The sequence below is a fragment of the Canis aureus genome, chromosome 15, assembly GCF_053574225.1.
Source record: "Canis aureus isolate CA01 chromosome 15, VMU_Caureus_v.1.0, whole genome shotgun sequence".
Classification (NCBI taxonomy): Eukaryota; Metazoa; Chordata; class Mammalia; order Carnivora; family Canidae; genus Canis; species Canis aureus.
In genome coordinates, this window is record NC_135625.1 from 31,751,746 (window position 1) to 31,778,654 (window position 26,909).

The following is a 26,909-nucleotide window of genomic DNA, read 5'->3' on the forward strand; positions in this document are numbered from 1 at the left end:
CTTGACAATGCTTGCTAATTAATTACTACTTTAAGCATAAACGTTTTTCTAAATCAGGTTCTACAAAGTGGAGAAATTAATTGATGAGATTCTGTCTTTGACAAATGAAAAACATGCAGCGTCATTGACATTGAAGTCATTTTGTAGTTTGTTTTCTAAATTGTTATTTTAGAAACTACAGGGAATATGTGTACTCCCTGTTGCTTAACAGTGGCTTATGATCTAATGAAGTGTAGAATAGTTCTGTGTTTAAAGGCTAATGTAGTTAGAATTGAATTTAGAAGAAGAAGCAATGATGACTTTGAATATTAAATAGAAAATTTATGTTTCTTTGTCATAGGATATTTATTATAAAGTAGCCAGGAATCTGTTACTGGGTATCTGTGGTTCTGTGTATACTGGACACAGAATTTAACCTAGTATCTAGAAAGCCCTTGACATTTTTAAAGAACATGTCACAAGACTTTCCCCACTCCCCACATTAGAGAATATCATTATAGCATGTAATTTCCTTCATAAAATGTAGTAAAGCCGGAAACTGGAAGCTGGGCCTCCTTGTTGGGTGGAGATTTTATAGTATTATAATGAGGTAAAGGTAATTTCTGGTCATTCCAGGGGTCACTCCACAGTGCATCCGCACAGGTGCATTTCAGGGGTTTGGGTGGTCTGGGTAGTCGCCATCACCGGAAGGGGGTTTGAGGTTTCATTTGCCTGAGTTAAGAGGTGAGCCAGAAAGAAAAATTTCAAGAGGACCCCTGGATGGCTCAGTTGTTAAGCATCTGCCTTAGGCTCAGGACGTGATCCTGGAGTCCAGAGATCGAATCCGACATTGGGCTCCCTGCATGGAGCCTGCTTCTCCCTCTGCCTATGTCTCTGCCTCTCTCTCTCTCTCTCTCTCTCTTTTTCTCTCTCTGTGTCTCTCATGAATAAATAAATAAAATCTTTAAAAATAAATAAATAAATAAAAAATAAAAAAAGAAAACTTTAAGGAAAAATGTAAGACAAAGGTTAGTCAGTACAAGCAGGTAGACAGTAAAAAGCAGGGGTCTAACTGGTGACATATTGAGGTTAGGCTTTGTGTTACGAATTTAGATTTTCCTCACAGTACCAGCACAATGATTTCCACACAGTATATTTACAAATTTCTTAGAATATGGAAAATAATGTAACTGTTTCTCATACACTGTTTAGGGGAAAGCATATGCTACAGTTTACAAAATAGGTTCTTGTTGCTTAATGTTAGTAGTTAGAGAAGAACAGTTCATCTGGGTGAGCTTTTTATTGCTAACTGCTTGCCCTGATCCTTCCCCAAATGGCACCTCCATAAAGTGAGTTATTCAGGCTAGAAACCTGGCAGCCAATCTTTCTTGCCGTTCCTTTTTGACCCATCTGTACTGCTGTCTTATTCCAAGCCACCATCAATTCTTGCCCTAACTGTGGCAGATTTTTTCTTAGCCTCTTTCTCTGATTTTGCATTTGACCTTCTCCATTCTATTTTTCACCTAGCCAACTGATAATCCTTTTAAGATTTGAATACAATCAAGTAGTTTCTCTTATAGATGGCTATTCACATACTTAAAATCCAAACTTCTTACCCATGACTTAGAAAGCTGTGATAGATAACTTTGGTTATTCACCCAGAAATTCATTGTCTCCTTAATCTTCACTAACAGATCTTAGATTTTGTAGGAGGCAGCAGTGGGCCCAGCTATAAAAGAACTGATTTTCCAGATTTTGGGGGGAGCTGGACAGATGACTCACTTTTGGCTAATGAGATGTAAGTGAAAGTATCTTAGAGAGGCTTCCTTAATAATAAAGACTAAAAGAAAGCCTTTTTCTCCCTTTGCTCTCTTCTTTCTTTTGTGGGAACCTGAACACCAGGCTTTTAGGTGTCACTCTTTTGTGACTATGAGGTGACAAACAAGTAGAAGATGGCTTATACATGCTAAGCTGGCCAGAGTGCAAAAATTTTTAAAGAGCACTTTTTAAATTGCTGTATGAGCCTGAATTGCCTCTGACTGGACAAATTTAGTAAGGCATGTGAGATTTATCTTTTCTTTTCTTTCTTGTTTCACTAGTTAAGTATTCTGTTATTTGCAGCTGGATGTGTTCCTCACTGATAAAGGTCCTACATCATCTAGCTCTTGCCTGTCTTCTGACCTCATTTTGTGTCATTACTACCTCTGGTCATGTTAGCTAACAGACAAATCTTGGCTGGCAAACTCCTGCTTAGATCCAAATTCTTTATGACTCAGAGGCTCTGTGTGATCTGGTTTTATTGACCACCCCTAATGTACCACTGCCCTCTCTATCCCAGTATCAACAAAAACCTTAAGATATCCCCAAATCCATGAAAAATATGTGCAAGATATTAATGGAGAAAAAACACAAAATGAAAGATGTGAATCTGAGGAAAGGTATGTATATGGTACATGTGGATACACATGATATATGGTATATACATGGATTAGAAGACTCAGTATTGTAAATTTGTCATCTTAGAATTCTAATCAATGAGATTTAAAAAGTTTTTCTAACACATTTCTTCATGGAACTTAAAGATAATTACATTGAACATCAAAAAGTAATAATAACCAAGATAATTTTTAAAGAGGAACAAGGGGAATTGGCACTGCCCTACTTGGTATTTTAGACTTTTTTGAAGTTAAACTATTACACTGATCAACCAAAAAGAAAAGATATGGAAAACATAAAATTAGATCTCTGACTCGCACCATATATACAGATAGATTAAAGACCTAACATGGAAAACAGAATTATAAGAGTAATGTAGAAGAAAATGTATGAACAGTGTAGGAATAGAGATTTCTTACAGATTATTTAGAAAGTATAGTGTAGGGAAAGATATATTTTATTATGTTAAAGCTTAAAACTTGTCTGAAGTCAAACACTGTAGAGTGTAAAGACAAGCCATAAACAAAATAATGTATTTTTAATGCATGTAACCGGTACAAGATTAGTGTTTAGAACATATAAGGATCTACAAAATAATAAGAAAAGACAAAGAAATTAGGTCTAGACAATGAACCGAAGGCTGATAGATAAAACTTGAATGATCAGTGAACATACAACCATAACATTGATACATATGTTTGTATCAATTTGCATGGGTTCAGCTCCAAATATTCCAAAATTCAACTAAAAAACTTAAGCCTGAGGATATTTATTTCCTGCTTGACAAGTCTAGAGGTAGGAAGTTCAATAATTTTTCAAATACTCAGAGTTGTGAGCACACTAGGGTTCTCTGCTAGGATTTTCATAATTCTCTTGATCATGGTATCAGCAGCTCTGAATGTCACAACCTTGTGTGAAAATTTTCTAGAAATAGAGAGGAAGGGATCCCTGGGTGGCGCAGCGGTTTAGCGCCTGCCTTTGGCCCAGGGCGCGATCCTGGAGACCCGGGATCGAATCCCACGTCGGGCTCCCGGTGCATGGAGCCTGCTTCTCCCTCTGCCTGTGTCTCTGCCTCTCTCTCTCTCTCTCTGTGACTATCATAAATAAATAAAAATTAAAAAAAAAAAAAAAGAAATAGAGAGGAAGGGAGAGAAGAAAAAGGGGCCTTTTTCCTCTACACACCTTCTGTGTTAGTGGGGAGAAAAGTCTTTCTAGGAGCTTCTAGGTTTTCCATTCTGTCTCCTTGCCAGTCACTGCCAAATAGGAGTAAAATCACATTTCTGGCTCACAGTAAGCAGGATTTACTTCCTGGGCTAGGGAAAGGTTTACCTTCTCTTAGCTAATATATTCTGACCAATTCCTGAGCAATAATTGAGTTTCTGTAGGTAAGCAAGAGGGGATAATTGCCACAACTATCACTAATAGAGATTGAAGACCATGTGATTTTGACAATATAATTTGAATACATATAATCTAATAAAATGGAATATGAGATGTATATAAATAAATAAACTCATGTTTAAAAACATATATGAAAAGTATAAAAATATGGGCAAGTATAATAAACATTGAGTTTATTCTCCTCCTTTGGGGAAAAAAGGAGAAGACTAGGATTAAGAGATTTCAGCTGTATTCATATATTTAATTTTCTAAAAAAAGAACAAATGTCTGAACTCCAAAAATGGAAATTAAGCAATGAATTTTTAATTTTTGCTTCTTTGTTTGTAAAGCTTATAAATCTGTGTTCATGTATACAAGATGGGGAAATGGGTGTGCTCAAGCATTTGGCTAAAAATGAAAATTGATAGACTGAATTAGAGGACAGTTTGGCAACATAGGAAATTTTAAACATGTATCCTTTGACCCAGTCCTATTTTGAGGCATTTATCTTAAAGAACTGGACAGATGTATGAAGGTTTGTGTATAAGGATATCTATTTTAACTTTTTATAATGGCAAAATTGCCTTTTTATAATGAAGTCACCCAACTAAATAAATTATGATATATCGATGTAGTAGAATGCTAAGTAATTCATAAGAAAATGATGTATACATTTAAAATTTTTACCTGAAAAAATATGTGGTAGTTGAAAAGTGAAAAGGCAGAACGAAGATGTTTAAATATATACACACACACACGCAAAAAAAAAAAAAGAAATCTGGAAGTTTAATCATCAAAATGTTCATGGTGGTTATCTCTGGATGATGATGACATTACAGGTGATTTTCCTTTGTGAAAATTTGGTGTTTTGTTTAAGTATTTAAAAATATTTTTGCTGTTCTTGTAGCTGAAGAAGCCTTTAAATGTTTTCATTTTGCAAATTAAGAATATAAAGTTAAGAGCTACTTACTTACTCTTTTTGATTTAGTTATACTGAAGTAAGTAACATGTATATTCATGTAATCAGTGAATATTTTATTGAAGCCATACTGTGTATCAGGCACTATTTTAGATGGAAATACACACAGTTCATAAGACAGTTCATAACTCAAGAATACCTCTTTTTATGGAACATCTTGAGTGGGAATATCTATAAAAGATAAATAGATAAATGAACAAGTTAGTGATTAAATGCAGAAAGAAAGTAAAACTGAGTGATAATGAAAATAATGATGGAAAAGTATGTGTGCATGCATGAATGACTTTAAATTGAGTGGTCAGAGTCCTCTGAGTTGCTTATCTTTGGGCAGATAATTACAAGGTAGAAGGAGCTGGGCATGTGAAGATCCAGGTCCAAGTTCTCAAGCAGAGCAGTGCAAAGTCGCCTAGGCTGAAAGGAGTTTGTTGTATTCAGGGAACAGAAAGTGAAAGACATGGCAAATAAAACTCAATGACAGAGGAGAAGTGAGAGGAGCCAGCTCATATAAAGCCTTGTAGGTCCTAAGGATTTTGTAGTAATATTTTATTGTATGTGTTATGGAAGCCCATTGCAGGATTTTAAGTAAGGAAGTGACCTAATCTGATATATGCCTTGAAAAGATCACTCTGCCTACTGTGTTAAGAATGAATTGTAGGGCAGCACATGTGACAGCAAAGAGACCAGTTATAAGGTTATATGCTGGTAGAAGGCTGTATATACGCCGAAGTCTAGACAGGTTATAGAGCCACAGACTGAAATGGTAGCACTGGGCAGTAGACAGAATTGATTTTCCATCATTATTTTCATTATCACTCAGTTTTACTTTCTTTCTGCATTTAATCACTAACTTGTTCATTTAGAAGCACAGCTCATGAATCTCAGCACCGAGGGAAGAATTTATTTAACAAAATGAGGATAATGGTATCTCTCATGGGGTGTTATCATCAGGAGCTGATGCATGTCAAGTATTTGGCATCCTTTTTGACCCACATAAGAGCTTACTAAATGTTATTTACCGTTATTGTTATTTTTAGTGTTGTCAAGAATAGGGCATGTACTTTGAGCAAAAAGAGTTTTTCTGTAAAAGTTAAATTATACCTCTAGTGTAACTCAATAGCACATACCGTGTGTTGGTAAAGAGCAGAGAACGAGTCTTAGTTTTTAGTGACCTTTGCTGGATCAGAGAGAGAGACAGTATATTGCTATTCCTTCTGTACTTCATAACACTGAGCTATAAATATATGTATAAGTAGCAACTATGTATAAATAGTAACGTTAAAAAATTGTGTAAAATTTAGCCATTTTTTTAAACATGTGCTAGCTTAATGAAATGAGACACTGAAAATCTTGTCTGCAGTATGTCTGTAATGCTTTCACTTAGGGACTATTTTCCAAAGAGTTAATTAGTGATAAGTTACTTCAAATTCTATGCAGTTCTTTGACTGTGATCCTAATTACTATTTTTATTTTGGTTCTTTAGACCCAAATAAGCAATTCAATTATAGGGATAATTATGACTACAAACGTTGTTTGTGAAACAAAGGCCTCCTATAACCATCAGAGATAATGAATGCTCTTTATGTGTAGAAATAACGTATAAATATTTAACAGTATAGAATGATGAGTGACCAATTATGACTTGTACTCAATGGAACAGGTAGACTCTATGTTTTAAGTAAACTTTATGCTTTAAATAAACTTTTCTAAATTACTGAGTACTAAATTTCTAAGTAGTTTAAACAGGGAACTGTTTTGTGGATAACAAAACCTCTGATTTAATAATACATTTTATTAATTCAAGACCAAGTTAAAAAATATAATTTCCTCATTGTTTACTGATTTTGCCTGCTTACCTCTACCCTCTTTTATAAACATGTATGTGTACACACTTTAGATATATTTTATACAAAATTGTGTTTTTGTATAATAAGAAAACAAAAGAAGAAAGGGAAATTCTATAATCCCACTACTTAATGATTTAGTCTTTTTTTTCTGTCTTCAAATATGTGTGTGTGTATATTTCTGCCTGTATTTTTATATATTTTTAATCTAAAAGACTAATCTAAAAACACTTTTCTATGTTTTTCTGTTAGTATCCTGTGTTTCCTTGCATATATGGTTTAAAGTTTAAAAATTTTTTTTTAACTGCAGTAAAATATACAGATTTAAAAATTTAAAAAAGCAGGGGGGTTGGGCACCTGGGTGACTCAGTGGTTGAGTGGTTTGCCTTTGGCTTAGGTCGCGTCATGGGGTGAGTCCTGCATTGGGCTCCCTGCAGGGAGCCTGCTTCTCCCTCTGCCTATCTCTCTGTGTCTTTCATGAAAAACTAAATCTTATATGTTCTCATTCATTTGGGGAATATAAATAATATTGAAAGGGAATATAAGGGAAGGGAGAAGAAATGTGTGGGAAATATCAGAAAGGGAGACAGAACGTAAAGACTGCTAACTCTGGGAAACGAACTAGGGGTGGTAGAAGGGGAGGAGGGCGGGGGGGGGGGTGGGAGTGAATGGGTGACGGGCACTGGGGGTTATTCTGTATGTTAGTAAATTGAACACCAATAAAAAATAAATTAAAAAAAAAGAAAAACTAAATCTTAAAAAAAATAATAATTTTTAATTTTGTAAAAATAAAATTTACCCTTTTAGCCATTTTTTAATGTATAGTTCAGTGGCATTAAGTATGGTCACAATGGGGCAGCCCTGGTAGCTCAGCGGTTTAGCGCCGCCTTCAGCCCAGGGTGGGATCCTGGAGACCCGGGATCAAGTCCCATGTCAGGCTCCCTGCATGGAGCCTGCTTCTCCCTCTGCCTGTGTCTCTGCCTCTCTCTCTCTCTATGTCTCTCATGCATAAATAAATAAAATCTTTAAAAAAAAAAAAAGTATGTTCACAATGTTCTATAGCATCCTTTTAGTATAGGATGATGTTATATGAAAAACCATTTATTTAACAGAGCCTATATTGTTGGACATCTGAATTATTTCCAGGGTTTTCTATAATAATGCTTTCTTTTTTTTTTTAATGCTTTCATAAACATCTTGATGCAGAGTCTTTGTTCATGTAACGCTGTATTTTTTTCTAAAATGTGGTACCAGTTTACACTCAAATTATTAGTGTGTGGGCACAATTACATTTCCCCACACTGTGTCTGGTACCAAGCATTTTTTGGTTTGGTTTTTATATTTTAGATCTGAAAATATTAGTAAAAAGTAAACACACACTTTGCCATTTTGTTTCAAAGTTATAACGAATACCTTTTAAAATCTCAATAAATTTTAAAAAGTATTTAATTTTAATTTACTTGTTTATTAGTAAAGAAAGGAAATTCATTCTCAGATATTATCAATGCATTGATTGGGGAAATGTGAGTTTGCCATGCAGACTTTATTCAAATCCATGGAAGGAAAATCTTGAAATCCTCATGAATAAGGAAAACACCTATGGCCCAGTGAAGAGTAAGCTGGTGATGATAGGGTGAAGGACACTGAAGTTGGAGAAATAAACAGAATCTAACATCTGTAAAGTTGTGCAAGTATTAAAAAACAAATAACGAGATGGTGATAGTTGTATTGGCATGTATCCTATACTTTTTGGTATTTCAGTAAGTGATACATAATTGACCTCTTTTCACCCAAAATTTTCAGCTTAATTTGAAGGATATTTTCTATGGAAACCTAGTTCTGACTTTCTGATAATGTATCTATGGAAAGATGTCTTTTACTTTGGAGACTTTTTCTTTCTTTCTTTTTCTTTTTTTTTTGGGGGGGGAGACTTTTTCTTAGAGCCTGTTTTCTTGGATTGAATGAATTTCTGTAGATAGTGTGGAGTTGAAATAAATCTTTTTTTTATTAAATTTTTCTCATTGTTCTCAGTTTATATGCATAAAATGGAGGAAGATATGACCATTTTATTCTTTTAGTTTTATTTATGATGCCACTTTCTAACTATATAACACAGTAAGTAATAGCATGGAGGTAGTGATACTTAAACAATAAGACCAAATAAAATTTAAAGTAGAAAAGAAAGAATCATTAAGAAAGGTATTAGCTTTAAAGGTAAAAATACTAATGCTTTTATAGTCCTCTTTCTTTTTAATCCATTGCAGTATAGCTTGTAATTTCATCACTGTACTATAATTTAAAATTGTCAGTGGCTTTTTTACCCTTCTAAATCCTCATCATCTGGACTTTGCATGATGTTGTTGCCCTTTGACTTCTATAATGTTGTCCTTTCTTGGTAATTTTTACCTTTCTCTGCCTAGTACATACACTGATTCTGATCAGTTCTGGCTCTTTCCCCCCATTTTTTCTGTCTGACACTTTTGATATTTCTTATCAGTTTTCTGGTTCTGTATTTCTGAATGCCTGTATTCCCATTTGTTTGTCATATTCCTCAGACTCACTAAATCCAGGCTGGCATTGTTTTACTTTTCGTTTGGCCGTGAATCCCAAGAATAGATATTTTGGCATTATCTTTAGTTCTTCCTTTGCAAAGTTCTTGTAACCAAACTATTACTACATATTTCTGGTATCCATTCATCTCTGATTTTCCTGGTATAATGTTAAGTGCTGTAATTTGTTTTAGATTTGGTTGTCAGGAGTATTTAAATAACCTTTATTTCTTAAAATATAGAGATGGACTTTGTATACATAATTTTTTCTTGTGAAGCATGAGGGGATGGGAGTCTCATTCATTTTGTATTTCTAGCGAAGTTGCCCAACGTATAAAAAGTGTTGAAGAAATGTATTTTGAATGAACTACCCAAAGACTAAAGGGAGAGCTTTCTTAGTTCTGAGTCCTGTATAGGAGGGAATCCATTTGAATGGTAGCCAATTTTTTAACCCTTTTTGCTATTAAAGACAGTATTTCAAGTGTTCATATTTGCTAATATTATTAAAGGAATATTAATGATTCTTTTTACAAAATTGCTTCATTGTATATTACCCTTCTTTTTTAGGGTTTGGAAGGAAGGATGTCGTAGAACACTTACTACAGATGGGTGCTAATGTCCATGCTCGTGATGATGGAGGTCTCATCCCACTTCATAATGCCTGTTCTTTTGGCCATGCTGAGGTTGTGAGTCTGTTACTATGTCAAGGAGCTGATCCAAATGCCCGGGATAACTGGAACTATACCCCTCTGCATGAAGCTGCTATTAAAGGGAAAATCGATGTATGTATTGGTAAGTATTACTTGATGATACCTAAATTGTAAGATCAACCTGACAGGTATAAAATTTTAAATAAAGGTTTACCATTTTTTCTTTTCTTTTTTCATTGTGTTGAGAATAGTATTCTCTCAGAATAAGTAGAGGCTTTTTATGACTTCTTATTCTTGGAAGCAATTTTTTTCCCATCAAAGGAAAGTAGGGAGATGCCAATATAAAGTTGGTTAAGAACGGGATTCATGACATTAACTCTCCAAATACAAGTCAAATGCTAACTGATCTGGAACTAAATTTTGATGGATTACTATTATAAATTTAGTTAATTTACAGTCTCTCTAAAAGAAATACAAATTTTCCATCCTAGCATCAAATGAAAGCCATTATAAAATACAAGTTCTTACTGAATTGGATGACATACTCAGATGCTTTAGGTTGATTCAAGGAAAGTCATCTAGCACCAAGGCAAAATCTTTTTCTTTATGTTGCTAAAAGTGAACATCAGTATTATAGAGTGGTTCAAATACAGTAATGGAAAGCTTAATATGTTCAACATGTGCCATAGTCTAGTAAAAAAAGCAATTTCAAGTAAAATTGCAGTTTTCAACCATTTTAAATTTAGAGATGATATGAAATTGTATTTAATCAAGAGTTCCTTCTCTTTTATATTTATCTAAATGTGTGTGTGTGTATTAGAGTTTGCTTTATTGTATACCTTTCATTCTGAAGTCTAAAACAAGCTTTCAGAAGACAAGCTTAGTTTCTTTTGGGTGTATCTATTTCTTCACCCTCAAGATGGTGGATGTTTGTTTAGTCTGTGGCAGGTTGATTTGCATAATTGTTATCTTCTGGGTTGACATTCATTTCAAGTTTAATCTTTCATGTTTATCTTTATCATAAAACTCAAATACGTTTGTCATTTTTTAAAAAATTTTTATTTATTTATGATAGTCACAGAGAGAGAGAGAGAGAGAGAGAGAGAGAGAGGCAGAGACACAGGCAGAGGGAGAAGCAGGCTCCATGCACCGGGAGCCTGATGTGGGATTCGATCCCGGGTCTCCAGGATCGCGCCCTGGGCCAAAGGCAGGCGCCAAACCACTGTGCCACCCAGGGATCCCAACATTTGTCATTTTTAAAGATATAGTGGTGGTGTGGTTATTAAGATGTTTTCCCTCTTCAAAGTCATCTATTCCAGCCTCCAGTATATTTTTCATTTTCCCTCAAATTATTGCAATGCCTGACATAACAACTTCTTTTTTTTTTTTCCCCTAAGATTTTATTTATTTATTCATGAGAAACAGAGAGAGGGGCAGAGACACAGGCAGAGGGAGAAGCAGGCTCCATGCAGGGAGCCCGATGTCGGACTCGATCCTGGGTCTCCAGGATCATGCCCTGGGCTGCAGGCCGCGCTAAACTGCTGTGCCATCAGGGCTGCCCACATAACAACTTCTTTATCACATTCTCTGTCATTATCTTTTGTAACTTCCACATCCATTGACATGAGCTTTTGTATACCCTGGTCCTTTTTGACCTTTGAGATCTTCCATTTTCAGTTGATTCTCTTATTTCCTTTTAAGTCCTTCACTAAAACACCACATCCTGGACTAAGTCATTACATAAAACTACCCTGAGAAACTTGAACTTATAAATATCCTCTCTCATCACAAAACCTCTTAAGTTACTTGTGGTAAGTTACCATGTGATTATTATTATTGAACTTGATATATATCCTAACTTAATCTAGACTTTCAACTTCCCTATCTTCATTCCTTCTTCCTTTACCTTGTCATATACATTGGATTCTTTTGTTATTAGTCATAGAATTTTATATAATTTTTACCTTCTTAAATTATTATCCTTTTTAAGCTTCAGTTTTCTATTTTCTACCTGTACTTCTCTGAATTTTCATTTGATCAGTGCTTTTAATATCTTATCAAAATTAGTGTACTTTCCTCCTACTCTTAATCCCCCTCCCAAACGTATGTAATAAAAATGCTCCTTTTATTTAGGTTCCGTTGAAATAAAAGACTAGATGTAGGACATGAATTTTTAAAGAATGGATCCCCATAGTCCCCCAGCCCCACGATCCTCAGTGTACTTTGGCACATACTGCTTTCCTTCTGTTTAAGTTCTTGTGTCTTATAAAAGTTGAGGGAAGGGAAAAGGCACCTTCAAACTATAATCAAAATAATTGAGGATACAGCTGCTATTAAAATAGTTATTATGGGAAACAAGATTGGTTTATAGACCCTTTTGTACATTTAATTAGCTTTCAGAAACCCATTAGGAAACCAAATATGTCAAAGCTTTTGGCAGTTTATATATTGTAATTTCTGAATTTGAGTATAGTTAAAGAATTCTGAAATGTATACTATTGGGCAAATTTCTACTTTGGGACAACTGGTTGAAAGCTTGAATCTGATGGTTTTGAGAGATGAGTGTGCAGAATTAATTTTTGAAAGGTTTTTACCTAGATGATGGAATGCTGGCCTGATAATTTTCAGATTCATTGTATCTCTATATGTAAGGTAGAATAGTGAACTTTTGATATTTATAAAGATAGAGCCAAGGTACATTATCACTGGCTTAAGAAAAGCAACAGGATGGTTGCTTCAAAGCACTTGCTCTGGGCTTATATCCTGACCTGACCAGTTACCCACTATATGTGAGACTCAGGGCCACTTAAATACCCTGTTTCGTTATATGTGAAATGAGAATACTTGGGTTCTTGGAAGGATTAGCTGATGACACATGTAAAGTACTTAGAGTACTTGATATAGTGAACAGTAAATAAATATTGATTGCTATTTTTTAACTGAAATATAATTGACATATGTTACATTAGTTTCAGGTGCACAACATAGTGATTAGACAAGTTTATACTTTATGCCGTGCTAATCACAAGTATAGATACCATCTGTTAACAATGCAATACCATTGGCTATATTCCCTGTGCTGTACCTTTTATCTCCATGACTTAATTCATTCCATAACTGGAAGCCTCTATCTCCCACTACCTTCACCCAGTTTTCTTATCTCCCCACCCCCTTCCTCTTTGACAACCATCAGTTTGTTCTCTGTATTTACGGATCTGTTTCTGCTTTTTGTTTATTTGTTTGCTTTGTTTTTTAGATTGCACATATAAGTGAAATCATACGATATTCATCTTTCTGTGTCTGATTATTTCCCTTAGCATGATACCCTTTAGGTCCATCCTTATTGTTGTCAATGGCAAGATCTCATCCTTATTTATGGCCGAGTGATAGTCCGTTGTATATATATGTACACCACATGTTCTTTATCTATTTATCTGTCAGTGAACACTTGGATTGCTTTCATATCCTGGCTATTATAAATAATGCTGCAATAAACATAGGGTGCATATATCTTTTTGAAGTAGTGTTTTTGTTTCCTTTGGGTAAATACCCAGTAGTAGAATTACAGGATTATGTGGTATTTCTATTTTTAATTTTTTAAAAAGATGTATTTATTTATATGAGAGAGTGAGCAGGAGCAGTGGGAGGGGCAGAGGGAGAGAGAGAGAAAAAGGGAAAGAGAGAGAGAAACAGACTCTGCTGAGCACAGAGCCCAATGCAAGACTCCATCTCATACTCTGAGACCATGACCTAAGTTGAAATCAAGAGCTGGATGTTTAACTGACTGAGCCATCCAGGCACCTCTCAAAATTTTGAGGAACTTCCATACTGATTTCCAGTACTGGTACTGATTTCTGAGTAGCTGTACCAATTTACATTCCTACCAACAGGGCCTGAGGGTTCCTTTTTCTTCACAAACTCACCAACCCTTGTATTTTCTGCCTTTCTGATTCTGAAAGGTGTAATAGCTATTATTAATTGTTAAGATCTCAACCTGAATTCTGACTGCTATGTGATATGGACTTCCTGGTTTCTTCTGTTTGCCCTTTATTGACTTTTTTTTTTTAAAAGGCCAATTTAAAATTCTATCCCAACAAAACAAATAAATAAAAACAAACAGACTCATAAATACAAAAAATAACTAGTGGTTACCAGAAGGGAAGTCGGTCGGTGTATGGGCGGAATTGGGTAAAGAGGATTAAGAGGCATAGATTTCCAGGTAAAAAAAACAAAAATTTGGGGTACCCTGGTGGCTCAGTGGTTGAGTGTCTGCCTTAATCTCAGGTCATAATCCCAGGGTCCTGGGATCGAGTTCCACATCAGGCTCACCATAGGAAACCTATTTTTCCCCTCTGCCTGTGTCTCTGTCTCTCTCTCTCTCTGTGTCTCTCATGAAGAAACCAAAAAGTCTATCCTTTGTGTTTTTTAGATGCTCTTTAACTACCATTAAAAAGAACAAAATACAGCCTGAGATTATTTTTAAAAATCAACTTTAAATGCTTGGATAATTAAACCAACTACTTAAGACAGAGATCATAGTTCATTATATTAATGTTGCTGTTATGATTTTTATATTATATTTAACAAATACAATTTACTTTACAAATTAACATTTTTTCTACCTTTAGAACTTTTTCATTTCTCCCTGCTTCTTTCTACTCCCAGATATAAAGTCATCAAAAATTACAATAAATGACATCTTTTCTGAATATGTCATGTGATTTTTTTTAAGATTATCCAAGTGCTAGTGCTTTGAAGTTTCATTTTTTTTTTTGAAATTTCATTTTAAAAGCAAGTTATAGACCCATCTTTCACAAAGTTAATTGACATAAAGTCTGGGAGTCCTGAGGACATTTGTCTTTTTTTTTTTTTTTTAAATTTTGGCTAACTGGTATCCAACAGCTTTTCTGATTTTGGAGATTTAAAACTATGAGTGAGCATTATGGGGAGGAATACAGAAGGTTATAGAGTCCGACCTTTCTTCTTTCTACCCTGGCAGACAGGGATGGCCTTATTTTGGTCATTTAGACACACCCTTTTATATAGTACAATTTTGAGTATAAAGACTTAGCAATATTAAAGAATCATTTATAGCAGCAGTTTTTTTCTTGCAGTGTTGGTAGTGGCCCTGCCCCATTAAGGTCAAATTGGTTTCTGTCTTTTCCCAATGAATATAACTGAGACAGATCTTGAGAAGGTAGCTAGGTGGAAGTTCCAGTATGGGGCCTCTAAGATATTAAGGAAATCTCTTTAATCTTTATATAATTCCATGCAGCTACATTATTTACATTTATACTGCACTCCCATCTCTTCTTATTCTCTGTGATTCTCAAGGGAGAAGGGGACAGAGAGCATGTTCCCTTTGGAGATTTCTGGGTTCCTCAGAAGGCATGGGACAGCACGCTGACTTCCAAAGCCAACTATTTCAGTGATAATGGAGGTGTGTGGTATTGCAACACTGGTGGAATTCTGATTGGAATACCAAGCATTTAGACCTGAAAGCTCAGTAAACCAAATGAAAAATTCTCAAAGAAGGGAACATTCAGCATACCCAGAACTGCTGTCAGGGTTAGATAAACACATGAATGAACAAATAAAAATACATTCCCTCAGGGAAATTAAAGTGTAATAGGGAAGAAGCTTCCTGAGGCCAACACAATCTATTTTTTTTCCAAAGTAAGAAATCAATAGATGAATTAAAGACCACATTAGTAGCCTAGAAGATCGCTTGCGAGAAATAACCCCAAATACAGAGCAAAATCAGGAAGTCATAAAGCAAAAGGTAAATAAAAACAATTTTTTAAAAGAAAAAGATAAATAGACCCAGAAGTCAACATTATTTTAAAACTTACATGCGATAGAAGTTTCAGGAGGGAAAAAGAAAAAAGTAACTGATAGAAGAAATCATAATAATTAAACAAACAATAAGCTGGAAAAACCCAAGTCTTGAGATTGAAGAGGCTCATAGAGTTCCATGCTGTATTGATGAGAAAAGACACACTAAGGAAGATATATATGTATATACTAAAGTTTTCCAGGCAGAAAGAATAAGTTGCCTATAAAGGGGGGAAAAATTAAGCAAAGGACTTTCTATTTAGAACACTGAAAGCTTGAAATCAGTGGAATACCTTCTAAAGACTATTGGAAGAGAAGTAACTGAAATTCTCTTGATAAAGAGTTCTTCAGCTTTTTTGGATTATGAAAGGCTGAATAGAACAAGTGACATTATTTTAGAGAAACAAAGCTCCTGTCACTTTCTTTCTTGATCTCTGTACTTTCAAATAATGCTTGACTTCACTTATCTTGCATGCAAAGGACTAAGGATCCTTACTATATATATATATATCTTACTTGGAAACCTCAAATTCAAACTGCTACTTTAAATCTAACAAATAGCACTTTAAAAATTTTTTTCAGGCTCAGTGGCATTGTATTATACCAGTTGGAGTCAAAAAGATGTGAGTCTTTGAGCAAGTTACTTATTTTAGTTATTAAAGTGGCAGTAATAACTGCACTTCATGTAGTTGTTAAGGGGGTTAAATGAGAGAATGTGGATAAAGTACCTTCATGTAATGTCTATGCAGTATATGCTCAGTAAATGGTAACTGCTCTCATGTTAATATAAAAATTACATCAGATATAATGTTCCTATTGTATTATATTCCTGTTGTAATATTGATTCAGATATTTTTATATTTATTGAAAAATATGAGAGAAAATAGAGATGTGATGATTTTTTAAGAAGTCTTTAAGGAAATTGGTTTAGTAGGAAAGATTAGGCAACCTTACATAGTATCATTTAATACCATAATTAAAGTTAGCTATTGAAATGAATTAATAAAAATTCTTAGGTACAGTTCTCATTTTTTCTTATCCCAATTTAGAATTTCAATTAATTATTTAATATGTAATAAGATTTCCACCTGATTCCCTGTTATTTACTATTTGGCAAGTCTTTGTTACATAATTGAATTTTATCTTTTCTTCTCTTTCTTTGCCATAGCAAAAGGCATGCCTTAGTTGGTGAGCATTCAACTGGATAAAACTTAAGTTCATTCAATCAAATGTAACATATTAACCTAGATAAGATTCTGGTTTAGAAAAAATTAAAGCAGACATTATTACATTATACAGCTTATGTAATTTTTATATAAACACACATATATATGAGTATGTGTGTGTGTCATTTTAGGTGATAAATAACCAGGTTGATGACTTGTTAAATTGCAGACTGATTAAAATGAACAAAGGACTTACCAGCAATAGGGAAGATTTTGCTTTTAGAGTAGTTGAAGACTATTACGGTCTGCTGCAAGGTACAACAAAATAGGAATTAGGGGACCTGATGACTACTCTTGCATTTCTCATTAGCAAGCATTTTGACTTGGGACAGATTATGGGGCAGATTACACTCTATGCCTTAGTTACTTCATTTATCAAATGAAAATAATGAAACTGTTCTATTTACTTTTACCTTGCTCTTATTTTATAGAAATAATAGGAGATGGTTGAGGGTGACGTGTATTACAGTTGTGCTTTTAAAACTTATAACTATTAGGGACATGGTATATGTAGTAGGCAAAATAATGGTCCAGAGATGTCCACATCTCAATTCCTGGAACCTGGAAATATTTTATTTATATAATCTTATACTTGATACAGAGATTTAAAAATAAAAGCTATAGGGCGCCTGGGTGGCTCAGTTGGTTGTCTGCCTTCTCAGGTCATGATCCCAAAGTCCTGGGATCAAGTTCTATATCAGACCCCCTCTGCCCCACCCCCTCCTCATTCTCTCTCTCTCTTTTCCAAATAAAATCTTTAAACAATTTTAAGAATAAAAACAGGAATTTTACTATCTTCAGTGTAAGGTATGATTAAATATTTCAGTTGAACTGAAGACTAATTAGAGCCCCAAGATTTCATTCTTGTCTCCCTTAAATCACTTATTACTGAGGGCAGATCTCCATTTTCTGTACTCGTGGTCCATCTGTTTCTAAAATGAGTAAAGTAACCATTGCAAAGGTTTACTGTATGAAGTGCTTTGAGACCATTCAAACTCTAATGAGCAGTTTGTTATTTAGTTTATTTCGTGACCCAGAAAGCAAAGGAAAGGTGATGTTGAAATCTCAGACTTTCATTTCAAGTTAGAGTAGGAAGATGTAAGGATGTGATGGAACAGGTTAGTGGGGATGGGGAAAAATGACAAGACTCAATAGTCATTGGTATTGTCATAGAGAACTAAATGCATAGCAAATTCTATTGGTCGGGGTATGAGGATTTGTCCTGTTTGTTGACAACTTTATTTGTGTGCTGTAGTTTGCTCTAGTTTTTCTGGAGAAAAGGAAATTTAGTAATTTAGTAGGTGAACCCTTAAATCTTAACTCTGGAAGGAAATGTTTAGTTGCTAAATTGCTGGTCAAATGGCCTACCACATGACATTGGCTCTCTGAGTTTACCTTCCCTTTTAGTTATTTTATTTCATTTATTGGTCCTTGAGTATCATTTATGAGGTTTTGTATCAGAAAACCATTTCCTACCATAAAAATACTAAGATTTGTCATATAACTAAAAGTATAAGTTATACTTGATAAACATTAGAATATAAAACCAAACTCCTAATATGCAGCTGTATTATAAATACTCCTTTAGGTCATATTTCTGCATGTACAGAATTGAATTAAATCTTTCCAATTGTGAGTGCAGCAGCTTTGTATCTATACTACTTTGTTTTCCTGATAAATCTCCCACAGGCAAGCATAGGTATTCTTTATTGCTCTAAGAACTTTTTAAGTTCAAAATTAATTTTCTTTTTTGAATATTCTTATTGATGATTATCAATAAGCTCCAATAAGCTCCAAAAATCATACTTTCCCATCAATACCCAAAACAGGAAAGAAGGTTATGAAAGGGGACTCTTTTCTTAGGATATTTTTTAAGAGGAAAAATCTTTTCTGGAGGACTTGTCATTTTTCAGGGGTGCCTGGGTGGCTCAGTTGAGCATCCAACTCTTGATTTTGGTTCAGGTCATGATCTCAGAGTCATGATATTGAGTCCCACATTGGGCTCCATACTCATTGGGGGTCTACTTCTCTTCCTCCCCTCTGTTCCCTCCCCCACCAAGACTCTCTCTTTCTGATACTAAAAAAAAAAAAAGAATTCATTTTTCAGAAGTAGGTTAATCACTGGCAAATGGGAATGGGATTATCAAAAATAGGACCAATCACAATTTATTCCCTAGGTCTGTGCACCTTGCTTCCCAAAGAAAATTGGATCCTCTTCAGTAGGAAGAAGAGGGGGTAAGTTTGGGCAGATGGTCAACTATGTTTGCACAGGAAGCTAAGACAACTAAGAGAGAAGGCTCAGCAAGATCATACTGTATTGAAGTGCCATGAGGACATAGAGGAGGAGAGAGCATATTGGAGGGAACAAAGATTATTTTATGGAGAGGGTGGAGATTTAGATGATTCTTGAAGGATGAAGAGTTATTTTTATATATTTGAGTGCGGACAGTAGAATAAAGGTTAGGAGGACTGAGAAGATAGTATCTTTTTAAAAATGGAGTATATAGTACAATTTAATGGGAAAGTCTTTTTTTTTTTTAATGGGAAAGTCTTATAGTGAATTGTAACAAGATAATATTAGAAAGATAAATTAGTTCCATATTGTAAGCATCTTAATATCAGCCTGGATCATTTGATTTCAGGTATTTAGTGAACCATGGAAGATTTTAGAATGCATCTAATGGTAACATATAATCTAAGTTGGAAATAAAGGACGCCTGGGTGGCTTAGTGGTTGAGTATCTGCCTTTGGCTCAGGGCATGATTCTGGAGTCCCAGGATCGAGTCCCACATCGGGCTTCCTGCATGGAGTCTGCTTTTCCCTCTGCCTATGTCTCTGCCTCTCTCTTTCTCTCTATGAATAAATAAGTAAAAATCTTTGAAAGAAATTTAAAAAATTAAAAAATATTAAAAACCAAGGAGGAGGAAATAACAACTGAAATTCTCATCATGCTCCCAAATATGTATGTCTTTGGAAAACTTCAGAATTCCACTTTTATTGGGAGAACACCTTACACTCTTTACATTGGAGTATTTCTACCATTTTCAAGATCCAAATCATAGCATATCCTCTGAGGACCTTCTCTGTACTTTGACAAATTTTGAACATTTATTGAACACCCACAATGCACTAGTCACTAAAGTAGATACTGACTTTTAAAAATTATTAACCATTTTTTATATTTAGTTGTACTATTACAAACACAGAGCACTTATGAGCTGCTATAGTAACTCATTCAATCCTCATGATGATCTTGTGAGGAATTATTACCATCATTTTATACCTTAAGAAACTCAGGTACCATTTTAAATTATTAATGCCTGTTTACATGTATATCTTAGTAAACTTCATATTTTCTTGAGATATATCTCTTTTTAGAGTCTCTACCTATATTACATAACCTTGTACATCATAGTAGGTATTTGGTAATAAATGCTGAATGAGTGATTGACTAATGTGGATATGAACTCTGTGGTGACAATAGGTATGAATAGCCATGACATGATCTATGTGCCCTATAGTTTCCAGTGTGGCCTCTTTTTTAGGAAAACATTCGAGTTAGAAAACTTGGATTTTGACTGCTGAATGTCATACTGATAACATACTGTGATAACATACTGAATATTTTTTGTCTATTAGGATTATATAGCAAGCTTGTTAGATATCTGTTCCTATTTATTTTCAAACATTTATTACTAAGTATTAATTGTGCCTATTTTGTTCAAGATACTTGCTAGGCATTTACTTTTATACATTGGTGAATAAAGCAGGATTTAAAAATCTGTAAAGCAAAAAGAAATCTGTAAAGCATCAAAATAGTGATATACTTGGTCTGAAACAATGATTTGAAGGTTTAATATAAACTGATGGAGTATTTTAAGTAATAAAATTGATATGAATGCTCTTATCTCAAGTGGGAAAATTGTTCATGTTACATTTTTGGAAATCAAACAGTTGAGTTTTCCATAATTTTTATAGTTTATCCCAAATGATTTAATTTTATTATTTAAATATCATTAATCTCATATTAAATCTTATGGTTAAAACCTTCTAAGAATAGTGATTGAACTCATAAAATTACCTCTCTGTTCTTACCAAATTCTGTGTGATAAAAAATACTGTAGCCAGTGATTTGGATGTATGGAAGCCATCGAACCTGTTAAAGGAAGAATAATCCACTCTGTGTTGAGTAGATTTGATTGGAGAAGTAGAAAACTGGAAGCAAGATAGGAATTCTGGATCATGAGTGGTAGTAGGATCGGCTAGACTAAAAAGACTGATAATATTTACATATTAGAGGAGCCTTCTAAGAGTCAGACAAATATTATGAGGTTATAACAGTATGAAATCGTCAGTGCATGTCAGATGGTTGAGTCAGAAACTTAGCCATTAAGGAAAACCCAGAATTGAGATGTGAGAACCAAGCCGGCTCTGGGGACTTCAGCATAGCATAGGTTTGTGAACCTTCAGTCTAGAATCCCCCATTCATATTGATGTGTCTTGGCTTCTAGTCCACTCTGGTTTTTAAACTCTGAGATAGGTAAAATTCAGTGACCAGCTTGAGTCAGATGTTGACTCTTAATCATATTTTGTGTCAGAGAAGTTCCCTATTATGGACATGGCACTTCAGGCCTCATCACAGCGACTGGGTGCCATTCCCGGAGAGGTACCAAGTGGTGAGGTGCAGTAGGCAGGGTGAGTCAGAGAGAGGAGGAAGTAAACATGAGTTGGGTTTTGAATTTGGACCCGTTCAAATATCGGATAATGATTAACATTCTTTGAGATATCTCATTTTGCTTTTAAAGGATACCTTAATACTGTTTCGGGGCGGGGGGAGGGAAACCAAGTATTCTTATAATATTTTCAACAGCTGTCTATAAACTTTTTTTTTTCCATTTCTGATTTTATTGTGTGTGCATGTGCTGCCTGCCACCCAAGATATCTCTTCTCTCGCAACATGCTCCATTGTCCCGTTGGACTTTGTTTACAAAATACATGCTAAAAGTTAAGATTATTAAGAATTTTAGGATAGTGACAGCAAAACATTAAACCAAGTGTGGGGCCCTGTGCACTTGCACAGGTTAAAGCCCTGATCAGATCACAGCCTTGGCCTGATTAAAATGTTCCACAAAGAATTCTCATTACACTTAAATGACACCTTAAATCCTTATCAGGCAGGGCCCTACTTGATCTAGGTTAGACTCCCACCTACATTGTGGATTTCATGGCTGTCATTCTCTCCCTTTCTTCATGTTCTAGCTACACTGGCCTTTTTGTCTCTGGAATGAGTCAAACTTGTTTCTTTATCAGAGTCTATGTATTTGTTCCTTTTGCCTGGAACACTTTTTCCCCCAGATTTTCATGTATAATGTTAATCCTGTACTTTTGCCTGACAATACTGTCATAATTTCTTGCCCTGCCCTGCTTGTCTGGTTTCTCTAACCTGTTTCATTTTACTTAATAGCACCTATTGCCTGAAATTATATATTTGATAAATCATATATTTGTTCATCATCTCTGTATACTCTTCCCTACTCTTTCCTGAAGAGAAACACAGGAACCTTGTCTGCTTTATTTTGCACTGTTTCCAAGTGTTACAGACTTGTCTACCTACTCAATAAAATGCCTACTCTCTGCCAGAACTTTGTTTTTTTTTTTTTTTTGCCTAATGTGTTTTTTTAAAGAAAGCATATATATATATATATATATTTTTTTTTTTTTTTTAAAGGTTTTATTTATTTATTCATGAGAGACACACAGAGAGGCAGAGACATAGGCAGAGGGAGAAGCAGGCTCCATGCACTGAGACCGATTGGGACTCGATCCCTGGACTCCAGGATCCCTGGCCCTGAGCCAAAGGCAGATGCTCAACTGCTAAGCCACCCAGGCATCCCTTTGTGCATAATGTTGAGCGTCTTTTCATATTCCTTTTGGCCGTTTGTGTTTTTTAGAGAAATGCCTGTTTATGTCCTTTGTTCATTCATAATTGGATTGTCTCTTTATTATTGAATTGTAAGAGTTTTTTATGTGTCTAGATACAGGTTCCATACCAGAAAAATGATTTGTAAATATTTTCCCCCATCCTGTGTTGTCTTTTCACTTTCTTGATAAGGAACTTTGAAGTGAAAAAGTTTTCAATTTTGGTGAACATTAAAAGGTCTACTTTTTCTTTTGTTGTTTTTGCTTTGGGGTCTTATCTAAGACTTCTTTGCCAAATCCCAGGTTATGAAGATTTAACCCTATGTTTTCTTCTAAACAGAGTCTTCTTTTTCTTTCTGAGTTTAACTCAAAGTCTAGCAGTTTATATTACTGTACTCACCTGTTCCTTTTTGTTGTTGTATAGTGTTCCATCATGGATGTAGTACAGTTGGTAGACGTTTGGGTGGTTTCCAGTCTGTGGCTGTGGATACTGGTATATAGGTCTTGGTGTAAACATTGTTTCAGTTCTCTTGGGTAAGTGGCTTAGAAGTGGGATTGCTAGTTAGAATGATATGTATATGTTGAACTTTATAAGAAGCTGAATTTCCCTGCTGGCTGAATGTGTCAAACATATATTCATACACTTATTGGTCATTTGTCTATATTCTTTTGTGAGATCTCAGTTCAGATCCTTTTTTTGGTGTTATTATTGAGTTGTAAGAATTCTTGTGTTTCAGCTGTGGGTCATAAGATGTGTGTCTTGTGAATGCTTTCTCCCAATGTCTGCCTTACCTTTCATTTTCTTAATGATGTCCTCGGACAAGCAAAGGTTTTTTAATTTGATGAAGTCCAATTTCAGTCATCAGGAATGATAAGGTAAGATTTCTTTTAAAAAATATTTTATTTATTTATTTGAGAGAGGAAGCACGAGAGGTCAGAGGGAAAAAAAGACTCCTCACTGAGCAAGGAGCCTGATGTGGGACTCCGGGATTATGATCTGAGCCAGAGGCAGATGCTTAACTGACTAAGCTACCCAGGTGCCCTATTAAGTAAGGTTTCAATTAGATAATTATTCTTAAGTTAAAAACAGTTTATAGTGAAATAAGATTATAATTTTAATTACATTACAGAAATACAGGAAAGCAGTTTTGGGATTAAGGGTCTTCTTGAATTACATTATAATAATTCATTTAGGATGCATTTTTAAAAATCAAAATGAGGGGCGCCTAGGTGGCTCAGTCAGTTAAGCGTCTGCCTTCCGGTCAGGTCATGATCCCAGGGTTCTGGGATCAAGCTGCTCCCCCCTTTTCCTTCTAGGCTCCCTACTCAGCAGAAAGTCTATTTCTCCCTTCTCCCTCTGCTCCTCCCTTTCCACTCATGCTCTGTCTCTTGTTTTCTCTCTCCCAAATAAATACATCTTTAAAAAAAATAAAAATGAGAGAATAAGCCACTCCACAATGAAAACTGAGTATATTATATAGGTCAGTTTTAAGATTTAAAAGTCAGATGGACCTTGTTTAATTAGAAAATAATTATCTAAAATGTGCATGCTTATTTTTGAGATAACATTGTTTGCCCCTGCTATTTGGAAGTATATTTCTAGAATTTAGAGTAATAGCTCATTGCCTGAAATTTTTCCATAAAGGAGGTTCATTAATTTCTTACAGTTAAACATTTTTGTCATTTGTGCTTTCTCTCTGCTTTTCTGAGATCAGAGGACACATAGATGTCCTTTGAGCTCTTTCTTCATGTTTTTAGCTTTGGTAGAATTCTCATTATTTTCCATATTTCCACAATATTGAGACAGGAAATATGAGCAGTTTAAATATCAAACACTGGTCTTTTTAGTCTGGTGTGGTCTAAACCTCCAGTTCTTGTTGGCATTTAGAAGTACACAGTCCTTTGTCCACTGAATGTATTTACTTTCCTTTTTTCCCCCAACAAAATGTGAGTGGGAGCAAAATATATAACCTCTGAGCAGGAGTGTTAAGAACCAGAGCACATTTATCATATTTTGTTTTTCTTTACCTTGGTTATGTAGGTTTCACTTTTTAACATAGAGCTCTCTTCAGCCAGGGCCAGTGAGTAAGGAAATTCCCCTTTCACTTTCTCAACTTCTGTGACTAAGAAATGAACTTATTTTGCTAAGCCTATAAGATTCTGGAGGACTTTGTTATTGCAACATAACCTAGACTAGCTGGACTGAAAACACTGCTTTCAAAATTGAATTCAAAGTAAAGATAAACAATAAACTATTAAGAAGAATGACTTGTGTGGATGCCATTATGGATAAAAATATCTTGGAGATGGTCCCCAAATAGACCAGGGTCATATAAACACAGCTATTAAATTAAAATTGCTCTAATCAAAATAAATTTACTTTCTATCTAATGCAGCTGTAGGACCAGTCTCTTAAACTGAATCAAATATGGTGTGAACTTGAGTATGCTCCAGATACGTTAGTGCCTTGTCATATGCTTTTGTAGTATTTCACTTAGATCTTACTTGGTCCTTCTTGCTTGTTAGTTCTCTGTGGTAAGGAACTAACAATAATCTTCCTCGTTCTTGTATTCTTATTGCTTATCATTGGTACTACGTGTATCCTCAAGAAATGTGTGTGGAATGACAAAGCAATTCATAAGAAGATAGCATGATTCTGTCTGGGCATTTTTGCCCAGTCTGTGTTAATGAGGATAAGGAAGACAAGTAATTTTCCACTTCTTCTTGATTAGGTGATATTTTGAAGTACTTTCATTCTAAAGTTAGGTGAATTTGTAGTATGTCCAACACTCTCATATTCATGGAGAAATACAAAACACATTTTATGGTCAGATATATATTATGTTTAGATTATCTGTCATTTGTTGTCAAATCATTGCTATTCTTCATTAGGTTTTTGAATATTGATTCCAGTCATGCATTGACTTCTAGTTATAGTGGGTCTTCTATAAAGAATGGGCAGTCAGGGCACCCCTGGTGGCGCAGTGGTTTAGCGCCACCTGCAGCCCGGGGTCTGATCCTGGAGACCCAGGATCGAGTCCCTCATCAGGCTCCCTGCATGGAGCCCGCTTCTCCCTCTGCCTGTGTGTCTGCCTCTCAGTCTCTCTCTCTCTCTCTCTGAATAAATAAATTTAAAAAAAATATTTTTTTTTTTTAAAGAATGGGCAGTTTCTGGTGCTACTTGTAGATTAAACCTTTGAATTGCTGTTGTCAGGAACTGAGGAATTGAGGTAGGGAGGGTGAAGAAAGAATAAGGTGATGGTGGCAAATGTAGCAAAAAGTGCTGTGAGTGGATGATACATAATACAGTGCTTTCCTCTGAGGCTCATCAAAGTACTTAACCAAATTAATTTCACTATATTTATATCTTATGCATGAGACTGATGATTCACATTACCTACCATTTTGTCAGTGAGGAAAGGAGGAAGTTGTTACTTTCCAGTAGTCTGTAGAGCTGATATAAAGTTGTTATAATAGAAATGTTTTCCTGAGAACTGAAAGTTCTCTCTGCTTAGTAAGATTTATTTGAGAATATATTTTAAGCATAAAAAATTAACTTCAGTCTTTAAATGTGCCAAATAAATTCTTCTTTTTTAGTTTAGCTTTTTAGATCATATAATATTTAGCAAATTTAAAGTAGTATTCTTTAGCCTTATTAAAAAAAAAAACCTCAAAACAAAATCTTAAGATAATCCATTTACTAAAACTTAAACCTAGTTTTTGTTATCATTAACGCACTCCTAAATTAATATCCCTCTCATAATTTCCAGATAACTCCATTTTCTATTATCTGCTCTTTAGAAAGAGATACTTATTTCCCTCGTATAAACTCTCTTGTGAATGGAGTTTTGCTTGATCACTCCGTGGTTACCTGTCCTTTGATGAAGTTAAAAGCTCTGGAACTTGGAATGCACTGGGGATGGGATTGGGAAGCATGAGATCAGTGCTGGACTGCCTTGGGTACATTCTTACCTCCTGTTATTTTAAACATAGTATCTCAAAATTAACTTTCTTAAAGCATTACTAGAAGTTTTGTCTTAACAGTTTTACTAGAAGTAATAGGTGTTCATTAAAGAAGTTAGAAAATATACCCTTAACAACAGTTACACCTTATT

At 34.8% G+C, this 26,909-nt stretch overlaps 1 protein-coding gene and 1 long non-coding RNA gene across 2 annotated transcripts in view; one reads left to right on the forward strand and one right to left on the reverse strand.

The window, feature by feature from the left end:
* TNKS (tankyrase) overlaps window positions 1–26,909 on the forward strand; it is a 204,394-nt gene that overhangs the window by 20,045 nt on the left and 157,440 nt on the right. Inside the window, exon 2 of the mRNA XM_077848997.1 lies at window positions 9,732–9,956. Coding sequence (XP_077705123.1) covers window positions 9,732–9,956 — 225 coding nt within the window. The remainder of the gene's footprint in view (window positions 1–9,731; window positions 9,957–26,909) is intronic.
* Window positions 8,984–26,675, reverse strand: LOC144284460 (uncharacterized). Its single transcript, XR_013352867.1, has 4 exons — window positions 26,196–26,675; window positions 20,971–21,031; window positions 17,072–17,123; window positions 8,984–9,926 (listed from the first exon to the last, which is right to left on the reverse strand). It is a non-coding gene; the product is annotated as an uncharacterized LOC144284460 (long non-coding RNA).